Source organism: Ovis canadensis, chromosome 14 (genome assembly GCF_042477335.2).
Source record: "Ovis canadensis isolate MfBH-ARS-UI-01 breed Bighorn chromosome 14, ARS-UI_OviCan_v2, whole genome shotgun sequence".
Classification (NCBI taxonomy): domain Eukaryota; kingdom Metazoa; phylum Chordata; class Mammalia; order Artiodactyla; family Bovidae; genus Ovis; species Ovis canadensis.
Window position 1 is genome coordinate 66,826,906 of NC_091258.1, and position 15,764 is coordinate 66,842,669.

At 52.2% G+C, this 15,764-nt stretch overlaps 1 protein-coding gene and 1 long non-coding RNA gene across 4 annotated transcripts; one reads left to right on the plus strand and one right to left on the minus strand.

Moving 5' to 3' along the window:
• The first annotated feature begins 346 nt into the window (after positions 1–346).
• Positions 347–12,244, plus strand: LOC138418206 (uncharacterized). Its single transcript, XR_011248447.1, has 2 exons — positions 347–729; positions 10,181–12,244. It is a non-coding gene; the product is annotated as an uncharacterized lncRNA (long non-coding RNA).
• On the minus strand, positions 5,352–7,507 carry GNG8 (G protein subunit gamma 8). 3 transcript variants are annotated; one of them, XM_069549256.1, is made up of 3 exons: positions 7,237–7,507; positions 5,959–6,337; positions 5,352–5,598 (listed from the first exon to the last, which is right to left on the minus strand). In XM_069549256.1, the coding sequence occupies exons 2-3, from the start codon at positions 6,040–6,042 to the stop codon at positions 5,470–5,472; spliced, it is 213 nt and encodes a 70-aa protein (XP_069405357.1). In that variant the 5' UTR covers positions 6,043–6,337; positions 7,237–7,507; the 3' UTR covers positions 5,352–5,469. The 3 variants fall into 3 exon arrangements, with proteins under 3 accessions (XP_069405357.1, XP_069405358.1, XP_069405359.1); XM_069549257.1 differs by having other exon boundaries at positions 5,959–6,044; positions 7,237–7,490; XM_069549258.1 differs by lacking the exon at positions 7,237–7,507 and adding an exon at positions 6,648–6,684.
• Positions 12,245–15,764: the final 3,520 nt, after the last annotated feature.

Sequence of the window (15,764 nt, forward strand, 5' to 3'; positions counted from 1 at the left end):
GGGAAGCAAGGGGACCTCAGTTTCCTCGTCTGTAGAATGGGGCAACACTGACTCCGTGGGCCTGATGGACTGACTATGGCCAGTGGCCCATCTGAGACCCCTCTTTGGAACAAGGCGAGAACCTGTGTAGATATCCCAGCACATCCAAGGCCAGGAAGAATGGTCCTGACCCCGAGGACTGGACACTGGGCAGCTACTGACTTCCTCTCTCTGTCCTTATGTCACCCCAGCCTCCATGACCACAATCCCCTCCCCTCTCCCCCGTCTCCTGGTTCCCTATCACCCACGGCCAGCTGGCACTCCCAGCTTCCACCAGGATGGGTGCCCCAGCCCCAACCACACCAGGGGCTCTGGAGGGTGACCGTTCAGCCCTGCTCCGAGGGTGCCTGGTGTTTGTGTCTCAGGCCTACTTGGCCACGTGGTCCCCCCCTCATCCTCTGTGCAATCCCCAGCCAGACCAAAGGGAACTCAGGAAGTTCTCTCATATTAATGAAGGATGACGCCTGGCAGGCTAGCGTCCTGTCTCGGCATCAGGGGAGTTGCAGGGGTGGGAGGGGGTGCTCTGGTGCCCAGAGCCTCCCTGTCACTGGCTTCCTGTTGAGCATTCGGGAAGTCCACACTGCTCCCCTGACGGTACTCGCCTCCAGGCCTCGGTTTCCCCACCTTTGCCGCTGAGGGTCAGAAGCCCTGGCGACCTTGACATTCTGTGCTCCAGAGCAGGCAGGAGAGGTGAGTACTGTAGCTCCTTCCTAAGAATCCCTGGGGTCCATGCCGCCGGGGTCAGACACGCTCACCTTCTGGGGAACCCCCAGCCTCCTGCTTGAGAGGTCACCCCAGCTGGGCTGGGCTGGAGGGTGGGGTGGTGGCTTCCGGGGGTGGGAAGAGCTGTGGGAGGGAACTGCTCTGAACGGGTGAGTCAGCAGCTTCCCCCTGCCACGCACTGCTGAGACGGGACTCGAGCCTCCCCAGAGGGACCCTGGGGCAGCACAGCAGAAGATGGAGGACAGCCCCAGGAGGACTGGGAATGGACACGCAGCACCCTGCGGGGGAGGAATGGGTACCCCGAAGGGAGCGTGCTACAGACTGGGCCTGTGAACTTCGTGTGTGGGTTTGGGTCACCTAAGTGAGCATTGTATCAGCATAGTGCGTGCGTGTGTGTGTGTGTGTGTGTGTGTGTGTGTGTGTGTGTGTGTGTGTGTGTGTGAGTGTGAGCGGTGGGTATTCTTTCCTGTAAGGTCTCTTTGTGTATCTGTGTCTAGGGGTGTGTTGTGTCTGTTCATTGGTGACCACGTGTTTCTTCATGGCTGTGTCAGCCCATGTGTGTCCGTATGTATCTAAGCCTTGATGTTCTTCATCAAATGGCTGCCTTGCCTTTGTTGGGATGTTGTACAAAGTACAACAAAGTACACGTTGTACTTTGTTCAGCTACTGAACAAAGATTCAGTTTAGTCACTCAGTCGTGTCCGACTCTTTGCGACCCCATGGACTGCAGCATGCCAGGCCTCCCTGTCCATCACCAACTCCCAGAGCTCGCTCAAACTCATGTCCATCGAGTCAGTGATGCCATCCAGCCATCTCATCCTCTGTCATCCCCTTCTCCTCCTGCCTTCAATCTTTCCCAGCTTTAGGGTCTTTTCAAATGAGTCAATTCTTCGCATCAGGTGGCCAAAGTATTATAGCTTCAGCTTCAGCATCAGTCCTTCCAGTGAATATTCAAGGCTGATTTCCTTTGGGATGGACTGGTTTGATCCCCTTGCAGTCCAAGGCACTCTCAAGAGTCTTCTCCAACTCCACAGTTCAAAAGCATCAATTCTTTGGTGTTCATCTTTCTTTATAGTCCAACTCTCACATCCTTACGTGACTACCGGAATAACCATAGCTTTGACTATACGGACCTAAATTAGAGACGAAATTCACTCTGCCTGCTTTTAGGGAGCCCTCAGACTGTTACTGGTGGGGTTGTTATTCACTCAACAAACCACCATGTGTAGAGGGCTGAGGGACTCAGAGGTGGTACCATCCAAAGGGGGCGTGGTCCCAAGTGGCATGCGACAAGCAGTGGGAGTGGAGGGTCATAGCTGGAGCCTGGGCAGGCCCTCAGCTGAGTCATTCCATCCGGGCGAGTGTCCTCATGGGGACAAGCACCAAGCAAGCCAGGAAATGGGACCAGGACAAGCTCTCCCACTCCTGCCGGCCAGCGCCTATAGTCGCCTGCCCAGGCCTGCATCTGGTCGTGCTGCTGACCTAAGATGCCAGCTTGCCCTGGGCCTGACCCTCTCCCGGCTCCCGGGCTTCCGTCCTCCAGGCCCTACCCTGGGAGAGAGCTGGCTCCACCTCGTACCCACCGCCCCCCCCCCAACACACATATGCCACCAGCTGCTCATGCCTGCCAGGCCCGCTTGTCATCTGTGCCCACTCACTGCTGTGAGGAGCTGCCACGTGTCCATCCTAACCCATCCCTCCTTAGCAGGCCCCAGCGCCTTCAGTAGAGGCCAGTATTCTCTGCCCACCACCCCAACTGCCAGCCCACAATGGGCCCTTGCCCACCTACTAGCCGCTGCTTCCTTCACCGGCCCCTGGTGTCCCTACTCTGCCTCCCCTGCCCTGCCTTTGCCTGGGCTGGGTGCCTCCCCTGGGATCCCCTCACTTCTGTCCCTCAAGGCCCCCTTTGAACCCCTCCGGCCCCTCCGGAGGTCATCCATTGGCTCCTCCCACTCCAACCTCAAGCCCCAGCTGACTAGGTTGTCTCTCCCTGCCAGTCTTCCATGTCTGTAAAATGGGGTTAAGCAGAGTCTTTGTGGGAGCTGCTGTTAGAACGGAGTGAGATGGGCTTGTGAAACCGGACTCCTAAGTGACGGCCATGATTACGGCTCTTTCTGGCCTTGCTATGTCTACTACTCTCCAGCCCCTCAGTGCCAAGCATGCAGGGTGGGGTGTGGAAGGAGGACAGCTGGGTGGGGCAGTCTGCAGACCTGGGGTTTGGGGTGAAGTGGGAGGGAACGGCTGAATGCCAGCACTTCCCCAGGTATTCACCTCTGCCTCTTGGCCTGGCTCTGGCTGGCCTGAGCCTGACCCCAGAGCTGACCTCACAGCTGGAGGCGGCAGGGAAAGGGAACCAGAAGTCACATCCAGCTAATGAGATTATCTGGTTTGGAGGCTGGTCACCCAGGACCTGCTCCGGCTTCTCCCTTCTGGCTTCTCATCTCTCTCAGCCTCGGTCTAGGTGCAGGCTCACCCACCCCTGCTCCTCCAGGCAGGCACACATTCCTCCGGCTCGCTGCCCCACCACTAGGTCAGCCAACCCCACTTGCTTCTCCATTCCCATTCCCCAAGATCAACTCCAAGGTCCCAGGGTTCAAAGGGTCTAACAGGCCAGGCTCAAGAAATTCGTACACTTCTGAAGTGCAGAGCTCTGGAATCCTAGCCCAATTAGGGGACAGGACCCCAGCATCCTGACCCCAACAGGGTTCAAAGACTCCACAGTTCCAGCCCTCCGAGTTTCTGAGATTCCTTTGCATTTCAGGTTCTAAGATGCAAGGATGCTGAGTCTGTGAAATTCCAGAATCCTTCTGGCAACTTCCCCTCAGCATCACTCCTCCTCCCTTCAGCTCATCCTTGGCTCTCTCTGTCCCCCTCTGTCTCCCCCGGGGCTCCCACAGACATGATGCAACCAGGGCCGGAGCCAGGCTGAGAGGTGGGAGGTAGGAGAGAGATGTAATTACAGCGTCTCTTGCCTCAATTCAATAGGAAGCTCAGATTTGGGGCCCAGGGGACCCTAATTCAATGTGAATAATGGAGCACTTGCCAGACACAGGCACGGCCCCTCTGGGAAGGGGAGGCCTAGGGAGTCATCTCCACCAGATCCAGGGGTGCAGACTCAAGACAAGAGGGCTCGAGGAGAGGGGAGGGGCCACAAACTCAGTGGACCTCAGACCAACCAGGTTAAATAATTAAGCCCATAGCTCACCCAGTCTGCATTTCTTTATTTTCAACAGAATCATGGGTTCAAGGCATTTTACCTTTCTCTTCATTTCTCTGTAAGAAGCTCCTGGCACAGGCTCTGTGGTAAATAGTGTCTGATCCCCAGTGTCCCTCACTGGGAGACAATAGCGTGTGGTGGGGATTTTGGCAAACTGGAAAGCCAGGGCCCCATATCATAGCCTCTGGTCACCCTGGAGATTGTGCAGTTCTAAGGTCACCCAGACCTTCCAAATGGAAGAAGCCGTCAAGGTGGGCGTTTATGTGAAGTACTCTCATTTAACTGCCGGCATGTAGGTCCTAAAAGGGCTTCCCTGGTGGCTCAGTGGTAATGAATTTGCCTGCAATGAAGGAGACATGGGTTCATTCCCTAGGTGGGGAAGATTCCCTGGAGAAGGAAGTGGCTACCCACTCCAGTATTCTTGCCTGGAATATCACATGGACAGAGGAGCCTGGTGGGCCACAGTCCATGGGGTCCCAAAAAGTCAGACACAACTTAGCAGCTAAACAGCAAATACAGGTCCTGGAAATCACCAGTGTATGAAGTGGGAAACACAGAAGAGGAATCAGGGCTGTCACCGTAATCCATGTCCTCAGAAAAAAGGAAATAGAAGAGAATGTACGTACTGATTTGTCTCCTGTAGCCTCACTTCTCTCTTCTCTACCCCATGTTTAATTCCCACCCTGTACCAGCTCAGATGTCCCCTCCTCCAGGAAGCCCTCCCTGACCTTCAAGCTGAGTCAGGCCTTCCCTCTGAATTCCCCCATCCCAGCTCTGCCCACTCTGAATCATCACTATCCCAGGACAGCTCTATCATTCCCACTGGATTCTGAACCCCAGGAACCCGGGGCCAGGGCTGTCTTGGTCGTGTCCATGACCCCTGTTTCAACTATTACAGGTCCAAGAGTGTTTGGAAGAATGAATAAAGGAACAGGGACAAGTTCAGTGCTTGTGGGGGTGGGGCTGTGGTAGGGAGTAGGCCCATGTGTAAAAAGGGGTTGTAATCATTCAGGGGACGAAAAAGGTGGGTACTGGGTATTCTAAAGACCTCCAGCCCAGGAGAGAGGCAAGAAGAGCCACCAGCCGAGAGGTTCAGGGAGCAGGAGCGTCCAGTCTTCACCCCATTATCTCTTAGCTTGTGACTCTGAGTAAGGGACCTCCTTTGGCTCAGTTTCCTCATATACGTAGCCAATTGCTTTCTGGGGCTGTTGGGATGATTAAATCAATTCAGGATCGCGGGAACACTCCGTGGAGGCCAGAGCCAGGACGTAGGATGTCCTCTGATAATCCCCCTGCCCTGCATCCACATAACCTCGCCCCACACCCCCACACTCCACACACACACGAAGAAGGAATGAGAAGGGACACGGGCTCCTCCATGGTGGCCCCAGGTTCTGCATGTGCCTCAGTTTCCCCGAGAGCACAGGCACCCCCGCAGTCACCACGTTTATTGGATTCATATTTTGACGGGGTAGGGGGGTCGGGAGGGCTCAGAGCAGGACGCAGAAGAGGCGCTTGTCTCGGAAGGGGTTCTCTGCGGCGGGTACCGGCGTCACCAGCGGGTCATCTTTGGCGTGAGTCTCGCAGAAGGCCAGGAGCTCGGCCGCTGCCTGCGACACCTGCGGGCACCCAGGGGAAGATGTCCACGCCCCGCCCCGCCCCGCCCCGCCACGCCCCGCCACGCCCCTGCCTGGGCCACGCCCCCTGCCTGGGCCCTTCCTCTAGTCAGGCCCGCCCCCGTCAGGCTCCGCCCCCGTGTCCAGGCCTCTCCTATTGCCAGCCCCCGCCCTTAGGCCCCGCCCCCTCTCGGTCCAGCCCCCTTGTCCAGCCGCTCCCCACCCTCCACCCCCTTTCCTTGGAGTCCAGTCCCGTTCCGAAGGGGATCTTTCCACCCGGGCTCCCGGCTCCACTCCCAAGTCTGACCAGTCCAGACTCCAGCCCCGGAGCCCGCGGCCTTCCTCCCCAGCCCGACCCAGCACCTTCATGCGGTCGATGTTCACCTCCAGCTTCAGCTGCTCCACGGTCTTCCGGGCCTCCGCGATCTTGGCCATGTTGTTGGACATGGCTGCGGCGGGGAAAGGTTAAAAGCCGGTGGGAGTGGGGGCGAAGGAGTAGGCTAGGGCAAAGGTGGGTCCCCAGATAGGGTTGGCGGTGGCGGTGGAACCCACTAATAGGGGCGTGCGTGGAAGGGCTCACCGATGCGGTGCCCAGAGTGGAGGAAGAGACAGGAAAACAGAAGGAAAGGGGAGCGATGGAGATCTGCGCAGATGGGGGGCCAAGAAGCCGGCCGAAAGGGGGACCTAGGAACAGGGACGAGCAGGCCAAGAGAAGGCTTGGAGGGGTGCACAGATGGGGTACCTAGAGGCAGGTGAAGGAGGGAAGAGAGGGAAGGCAGGAGGGAAGCACAGACGGGAGGCCGAGAAGCAGGGGGAGGGAGGGACAGAGGACAGGGACACAGGTGTTAGATCCAGAGATCCAGGTGTCCTCGCCTCCCGGGGAGAGCGCAAGAGCCAGGAGGGGGCCCTCCCCAGGCCAATTAGCAGGGGCTCCCCGGAGAAAAGGGAATTAAGATCACCGCGGGAGGGGCCAGAGGGGGCCTCATTAGGGCCTTGGCAGCAGCTGCCCCCTCCGCCCCCCTCGGGGAGCCCCCCATCCCAGCCCTGGCCACCTCAAAGGCTCCTCTGCTCATTAGCAGCCTTAGAAAGGGCTGGAGAGGGGGGCAACACAGCCAGGACTGGGAGAGGGACAGGGAGGATTGCGACAGAGAGGAGCAGAGAGAGATGGGGAGAGGGAGGGGGAATAAAGAGACTGAGGGAGAGAAAGATGGAGAGACAGGCGGGTGGGACAGAGTGCTGAAGGGAGTGGAGACAGGGAGAGGGGTGTGAGGAGAGAGGCAGAGTGCTATGGGAGAGAGAAGCACAGCGCGGACCAAAGCACAGAGGGAGGAAAAAGAAGGGGCGACAGGAGGCTGAGGGAGAGATGGAGTGACGGAGGTGGGCGAGAGTAGACAGAAGGGCAACTAGAGCGCTAGAGGCAGGGGGAGAGAGGGGAGAAAGGCAGGGAACAGAGAGAAGGAAGTGGAGGGGCAGGAGGGGACCCAGAGTGATGAAAAAGGACAGAGGAGGGCACACGGAGAGACAGAGGGAAAGGCAGGCTGAGGGAGATGAGCAAGGATAAAGTCACTCATCCGCTCGCGCATTCAATCGTTCCCAGGCAGAGGGACCAGCTGTCAGGGGTTCAGGACCACAGCCTCCTACCTGTTGCTGCTCAGGGCTGGGAAGGCAGGCGGGTGGCAGAGACACAGCGTCTGTACCCACCTCGGTTCTGCCCCGCCCCCTCTCCTGGGGCACAGCCCCTGAGGACCCGCCTCCTCCTGCTACGCCACCAGCATGCCCCTCGCCCTCGCGTCCTGTCTCTCTGGGTCCTCTCATTACATCTGTCCGTCTCTCTTTGTCTTTGTGTGTCCGTCTCTCTCTTCCTTTCTCTCTCTCTCTGTGTCAGTCTCCCTTTTCAATCTCTGTCTCTGTCTCCGTCACACTCACACACACACACACACACACACTCACAGGAAAAGAGTCTTAGGATGAGCCCCCCCCCACCCCACTCTGCCGCATTTATCCCACAGTCATCCAAATCTCTCCTGTGCGTTCACACAGCCTCACACTCCGTTACATACGCTCGGCCACCCTGTCACACCCACAACCTCCGTGTCACCCCACCCCAAATAATGCCCTCTCAGCACACAGAGTCACACTCACAGTCCCTCGCAGAGATGCCTCACATGATGCTGTGTACAGTCTCCTGAACCACCCTAACCTTTCGCGGCGCCACAGTCATGTCACACGGTCCCTCACGATCTCTCTGAGAGGCCCATCACCACCAGTGACATCTTACACAACCACAGTCAGAGGGACAACCTCTGCGCATCAGGTGTAGAGACACACACGCGCAGTTCCACACAGGACCACACGCAACCTCTCAAGATGTCTTGCTGAGCCTCACACAATCTGTATCACACACAGGTGCTGCCCTCATACCGCAGCCGCCTGGTGTCACAGCTCACACCCATGCAGTTTTTCTTGCATGCTCATCTGAGCGCCCTGGACAGTTGCACATTCTCTAATGCACTGCCATGACACTCTGCCAGTCTCTCAGGGCCCCACACCATCTGTGTGACACACAGTCACACCCAGCATCTCACACGTCATCACTGTGACTGACACACCCTTGTCGCTCACTCACAAGGTCATTCACACTCAGCTTCCCTCCCCACGTCTCTCACACTGCTTCTCACGCCATTACTTGGTGGGCCATTCTCATTCATTCTTGCCGTCTCTCACACACCCTCTCCCCATGGACACACACAACTCTCCCATCCTCACCATATTGCACACTGTCACACACAACCTCTTGCTCACACATGGTCTCTCAATGTCACAGTCCTCCAAATAGTGTCTCAGGGACCCCCAAACTCATGGTGTCACATGCAGTCACCGATACGTCATCTCGGTCACTCACGTGAACGGTCACACACAATGTCTCGGTGTAACACGATTGGAAGAACTGACTCATTTGAAAAGACCCTGACGCTGGGAAAGATTGAAGGCAGGAGGAGAAGGGGACAACAGAGCGTGAGATGGTTGGATGGCATCACCGACTCAATGGACATGAGTTTGAATAAACTCCGGGAGTTGGCGATGGACAGGGAAGCCTGGCATGCTGCAGTCCATGGGGTCGCAAAGCGTCGGACACGACTGAGCGACTGAACTTTACTGAACTGAACACAGTTTCACAGTCACGCCCAGTTTCTGGTTGTCACAGAAAATCTCACAAGGTCACACAGCTACGCACAACCTCTGGACTTCACGCGCGATCTCAGAGTGGTACACACTCACACAGCGAGTGTCACCCATAGTGTCCTGCCCTGAACACACTCGCGGGCGCTGCACACTCAGCCCGCAGTCGTCTCCTGGCAGCTTCCTGCCGGCCACACGGGGGCGCCCGCGGTCCGCCGAACCGCCCACTCCGCCGGCGCCAAAGCCGTAGGAGGTAGAAACCGGGAGGGCAAAGCGCCCCCGCAGGCAAGCTGGGAATTAGAGGTGGGAGGGACACAGAAAGGTGGAGGGAGCTAGAGAAAGCTCACTGAAGATGGACCGGACACAGAAATTCAGAGAGAGGGAGAGAGAGATGCCGGGAGAGACAGAGGCAAAGATAGGGACACAGAGACGGAAATTTGGAGAGATGGGGACCCAGGGACTAAGAGAGACAGAGACAGGCAGAGGGTTGCAGAGACTGAGACGTGCAGGAGAGACACGTAGACAGAAAAGTACAGTCAGAAACGGTGACTGAGAAACACGGACACCGAGACACAGACAGAAGAGGGTAGAGAGACAGACACGACCGACCGCACCCTCCGCAGGGGACCAGACGGCAGAGGCGGAGTCTGCAGAGGCGCTTCCCAGAGGCAAGACCTCTGGGCCGCCAAAGGGGCGTGGAAGTTCGGGGCGGGGTAGAAGGGGCGTGTTCGGGGCGTGTCTTTGGGGCGTGTCCTGGGTGTGGTTTGCCGCGAGGGGCGGGTCTTGGGACCAGCTCCCGACCTCGCCTCCCTAGCGGGCTGAGGGAGGGGCGGAGGCCGAGCCCCGGGGAGACGTGGAGGTCGCGGAAAGAAGCCTCTTTACTGCAGTCATTCCATCCCAATTCGGTTTTTACTGCCTGAGCAGGGAAGCAAGACCGGCCGGCAGGGGATACGGGCCTGGGTCCCCAATTTGATAGGGGGATATCGGACCCTGGCTCCCCAACCCCCTATCGCGCGGGAGCAGCAGGGCCAGGTTGCGTGGGGGGAGGGGAACTAGGCTCACATCTGGAAAGCATCAGGCGCGCCGGACGTGCCAGGGCCCCGGGCCCGGCTGCGGAAGAGCGGAGGGGAGTTAGGGCGCCCCCGTCCCCCTCCCTTAGCGGGGTCGGCCGGCGCCGGGGAGGGGCCTGGGTTTACGCCTAACCTCGGCGCCTCCCGCAGCTGGTTTCCATCAGCAGTTTTGGCCCGGGCAGCCCCCGAGAAGGAAACACGGCTCAGAGCGGGGAAAGGCAGGGTGACGACCCAATCTTCCCTCCCTGTCTCTAATGGCAGCCAGAGGCTGGGGGCGGGGAGACGGACAGGCGGACGCTGTCTGAACCAAGAGTAACCTCCATTTCTCTTCCCAGTTGCGGACCTTTCCACTCTACGGATTACCTTGGTTTCCAGATGTGCAACCCTGCCCTGTGCTGCAGAGGAATTCCCCAGCCTCATGACAGTGGTACTCCTGATCCCATTTTCTGGAGGGAGAAACTGAGACCCTGGATTGCAGATTCAATTCTGACTTGAATTATTAAAGAAACGGGCGATGACTGCCAACAGTTAATCTAGCATGGAATACCCAGTCCCTACCGGACATTCCATATGAATGTCTGCCGTATGTCAAACTCAGTTGCCCAAAACTGAGCTCCTGAGTCCACCTGCCAAACCCTCTCCTACCACAGTCTTATTCATGTCAGTTGATGGGTCAATCTTAACCCCCCCTCCCTTTCTCACACCCCACAACTGCTCTGGCAACAAATCCCATTAACTCCATCTTCAAAGTCTGTCCACAATCCAGTCACTTCTCACCTCCTCTGCTGCCCCCACTCTGGTCCAGGCACCATGCCCTGCAGCTTGGGCAATTATAGTCCCTACTCACTGGGTCTCCAGCTTCTATTAATACCTCTGTCTCCCTCAGCCTATTCGGCACAGAGCAGCCAGAGGGACCCTGTTTAAAACAAAGTCCCAAGATAACGGTAGCAAGTGCTAGTGAGAATATGGAGACCGTGGGGATGTAAAACGATGCTGCCATTTTAGAAAATAACTCTGGCAGTTCCTCAAAAGATAACAGAGTTACCAGGTGATCCGGCAATTCCTCTATTATGTATCTACCTAGGAGAAACGAAAGAATGTAGTCACACAAACACTTTGTATTTGAATGTTCATAGCAGGATTATTCACAAAAGCCCCAAAGTGGAAACAACCCAAATGTTCATCAACTGATAAATGGATAAACTACATGTGGTCTATTCAAACAGTGGAACATCATTTAGCAATAAAAAGAAATGCAGTACTGACATGTGCTACAACATGGATAAACTTTGAAACATTATGCTAAGTGAAATACACAGTTACAAAAGACTATACATTGCGTGACTCCACATGTATTTCCAGAACAGGCCACTCTAAAAGGACAAAAATAGATCTACAAAAGTGGATCCCCACAGGCTGGGGAGACTGTGGGATAACAGATAAGGGATGCAGAGTTTCTACCTGGAGTGATGGAAATGTTCTGAAATTTACTGTGGTGATAATATAATCACAGGACAACTCTGTGACTATAATAAAAGCCATTGATAAAACCTTGATAAAAGACATTGAAGAAGACAGAAATAAATGAAAAGACGTCCTGTGTTCATGGACTGGAAGAATTAATATTATTAAGCTGTCCATACTATCCAAAGCAATTGAGAGATTGAGTGCAATCCCTATCAAAATTCCAATGGCATTTTTCACAGAAATAGACCAAACAATTCTACAATGTGTATGAGATCAGGAAAGACCCTAAATAGCCACAGCAATTTTGAGAAAGAAATACAAAGCTGGAGGCATCGTGTGCCCTAATTTCATACTATATTACAATGCTATGGTAATTAAAACAGTATGGTACTGGCACAAAAACAGACACATGGATCAACAGACTAGAATGGGGAGCCCAGAAATAAACTGACGCATACATGGGCAATTAATTTATAATAAAGGAGCCAAGGATATACAACAGAGAAAAGATGTCTCTTCAATAAATGGTGTTCTGAAAACTCAACAGCCACATGCAGAAGAATGAAATTGGACCCCTATTTTACACCTTATGCAAAAATTAACTCAAATGAATTAAATACTTGAACCTAAGAACTGAAACCACAAAAGTCCCAGGAGAAAACATAAGCAGTATGTTTTGACATCAGATGTGGAGATTTTATTTTTTGGATTTGACACTAAAAGCAAAAATAAATGTTGGACTATATCAAATTAAGAGTTTTTGCACAGGAAATCATCCACAAAATGAAAGGGCCACTTACTGAATGGGGTACATTGCTAACCATGTACAAGATAAGGGATTAACATTCAGAATACATAAAGAACCAGAATACATAAAGAACTAATATCCAAAATATATAAAGAACTCATACAACTCAAAAGCAAAAAGAAAATCTGATTTAAAAATGGGCAGAAGATCTGAATAGACATTTTTCCAAATAAGACATACACATGGCCAACAGGTACATGAAGAGGCGCTCAACATCACTAAACACCAGGGAAAGGCAAATCAAAGCCACAATGAGATATCACATCTATCAGAAAGGCCATCATCAAAAAGACAAGCAATGACAGGTGTCATTCAAGGATGTCAAGAAAAAGGAACCCTCGGCCACTATTCCTAGGCATGTAAGCTGGTGTAGCCACAATGGACAAACAGAATGGAGTTTCCTCAAACAAACAGAGCTACCATATGATCCAGCAATTCCACTTCCGGGTACCTATCTAAAGAAGATGAAAACAGTAATTGAAAAGGATACATTCACCCCTATGTTCATTGCAGCATTTCTTAACAATAGCCAAGACTGTGGAAGCAACCTAAGTGTCCACTGATGGGAATGAATAAAGAAAATGTGAATTCAATGGAATATTATTCAGGCATAAAAAAGAGGGAAATCTTGCCATTTGTCACAACACGGATGGACAACAGATGACAGAAGTCAGACAGAAAAAGACAAATGCCACGGGGTCTCATTGACATATGGAATCTAAAACCAAAAAGAAGCTTGTAGACACAGAACAGATTGATGGTTGTCTGAGGGGTCGGGAGATGGGCAAAATGGGTGAAGAGAGTCAAAAGCAAATTTCTAGTTGTAAAACAAGTAAGTCATGGGATATAAAGTACAACATGGTTAGTATAATTAATAATCCTGTATTGCATGTTTGAAAGGTGCTAAGAGAGTCCATCTTAAAAGCTCTCATCACAAGGGGGAAAAAATTTTAAACAAAAACCGCTGAGTCCCATATTTTATATGGGTGAATTTTATGGTAGTGAATTATGTTTCAATAGAGCTGTTAACCCCCTCCTCCCACACCCCAAACATCTAAGTTCCTCTTCTGCTCTGAATTCTCCCATGGCTCTCATCTCTCTGGAGGAATAAAAACCAAATTCCTCACCAGGGCCCATGAGACCCCACGTGATGCAGTGGTCCCAGACCATTTTCGGCCCTCGCCTCCCCCGCACCCTCCCCAAGCCCCGTTCTCCCCCGTCACTCATGCTCCAGACATGCTGGACTCCCAGCTGTTTTGCCAACATACCAAGCACTGTTTGGGCTTCAGCACTGGCTGACCCTTCCGCTTGGGAGGTTCTTTCCCAAGAGATCCACAAGCCTCAACTCTCCACCTCCTTCAGGTCTCTGTTCAAACGTCACCCTCTGAACTAGAGCACCCCTGATCAGTCTACTTAAAAACTCCTCTGCCTTCCTATTCCTCCCAATTCCTTCATCTCTGCTGTTTTCCCCTCACAGTCCTTATCACCTTTTAAAAATTATAGAATTTATGTATTTATTATGTTAGCATCCTCTCCTGCCTGCCACCAGCTCAGCCTCCATCCCTGTGAGCAGTTCCTTGTGTATCTGTCTAGAGATAATCCATACAGAAATAGGCTGATGGGGCAATGGCTAACAGCGTGGACTCGTAGGCAGTCTGAACTTAAAGGTCTGGCTTTGCTATTTCTTGGTTTCTGCTAAGTGACTCCAGAGAGCTGTGCCTCGGTTTCTCCATCAAAACGGACATAAGAGGGACTTCCCTGGTGGTCCAGTGGCTAAGACTCCACGCTGCCAATGCAGGGGGGCCCTGGGTTCGATCCCTGGTCAGGGAACTAAATTCCACATGCTGCAACTAAAGATACCAAGTGTCACAACTAAGACCCAGCATAGCCAAATAAATAAATATATATTTTTAATGGGTATAAGAATCATATCCACCTCCGTGAGAATGTGAGAATTAAGTGAGTCACTGAGAATAGTATGGCATATAGTAAGTGCTCACAGAGTGTTAGTTGTTATTTTTTTTATGATTAAGCACTAAAATCTTAAAAAGGAAGAAAGGTCAGCCATCTGCACTTCAACCATCTTGACCACTGAGTGATCTGTGTATCCTTAGACAGGTCCCTTCCCCCTTTCAGCTTTAGTTGCTCCTTTTATGAAACAGAGATGGGAGAAACATTCCCAAGGGCCTGAGAAGCAATGACTTTTCCCGGAAACTTTAAAAAATAACTTTGTGAGTTCCCTGGTGGTCTAGTGATTTTAGATGGCACTTTCAGTGCAATGCCCCAGTTCTCTGGTCAGAGAAATAAGATCCTGCAAATCTCAAGGCACAGCCAAAAAAAAAAAAAAAGGCCAAAAAAAAAGTAAAAACAAAGCAAATAATAAACTTTGTTACTGTAGAAGGAAGTATCTTTTAATCCACACTCACACCACCACTACAACTCACACCTACCAGAAGGGAAGCTCCATGGGGCAAGGACTTTTTTTCTGTTTTGTTCCTTACTATATCCAAATTGCCTTAGTGGGCCCTGGACATACAACTGAGTACAGCAGACCTTACTCTCTCAGAAGTCAAAGAGACAGAGAGGTGGACACACCCATGTAGCCATGTAGTCACAAAGATCAAAGCAACAACAAATACCCATTCTTCAGATTGTGGAGTCAGGCGGAGATTGGATCCTAGTCCTGGCTCTCTCTTGCTTTGTAACCAGGGTAATAGCCCCTCTCTGAGTCTCTAATTACCCATCCATGCAGTTAGTATAATTACTGGACTTACCCAAAAGAAAAATGGGCAAAAGGTGTGAACAGGCAATTCAGAGAATTACAAGTGGGTCAACAAGCATACAAAATGTGTTGTATGAAAGTAGGGAGACATGCTAATTAAGATAAAAACATTTTTTCCCCCCACATTGGCAAAATGAAAATGATTAATAGCATCTCTTGTTTGGTGAAGGGGTGAAAAAACTGGGCATCTCAGAAATTACTGTTGGAAATGTCAACTGAGGGCAGTCTCAGTGGAAGGAATTGTGACTGTGTCAATTAAAATTTCAAATGATTGTACTGTAATGACCAAGCAAGTCTATTTCTAGGATCCTAGAAATATTTATACGCACAGAGGCATATACAAAGATACAACTGCACTGAAGTCCAAAATAGAGACCTGAGGAGCTGACAATAAGGTGAGATCATGGAATCATACGCAGCTACTACAGCGATAGGAAAATACGTCACCTAGTAAGCCAGAAAGAAAAACACCAATACAGTATACTAACACATATATATGGAATTTAGAAAGATGGTAATGATAACCCTGTATGCGAGACAGCAAAAGAGACACAGATGTATAGAATGGATTTTCGGACTCTGTGGGAGAGGGAGAGGGTGGGATGATTTGGGAGAATGGCATTGAAACATGTATACTATCATGTAAGAAACGAATCGCCAGTCTATGTTAGATACAGGATACAGGATGCTTGGGGCTGATGCACGGGGAAGATCCAGAGAGATGATATGGGGTGGGAGGTGGGTTCAGGATTGGGAACTCATATACACCCATGGTGGATTCATGTCAATGTATGGCAAAACCAATACAGTATTGTAAAGCAAAATAAAGTGAAAATAAAAAATTAAAATAGAAAACAAAAGA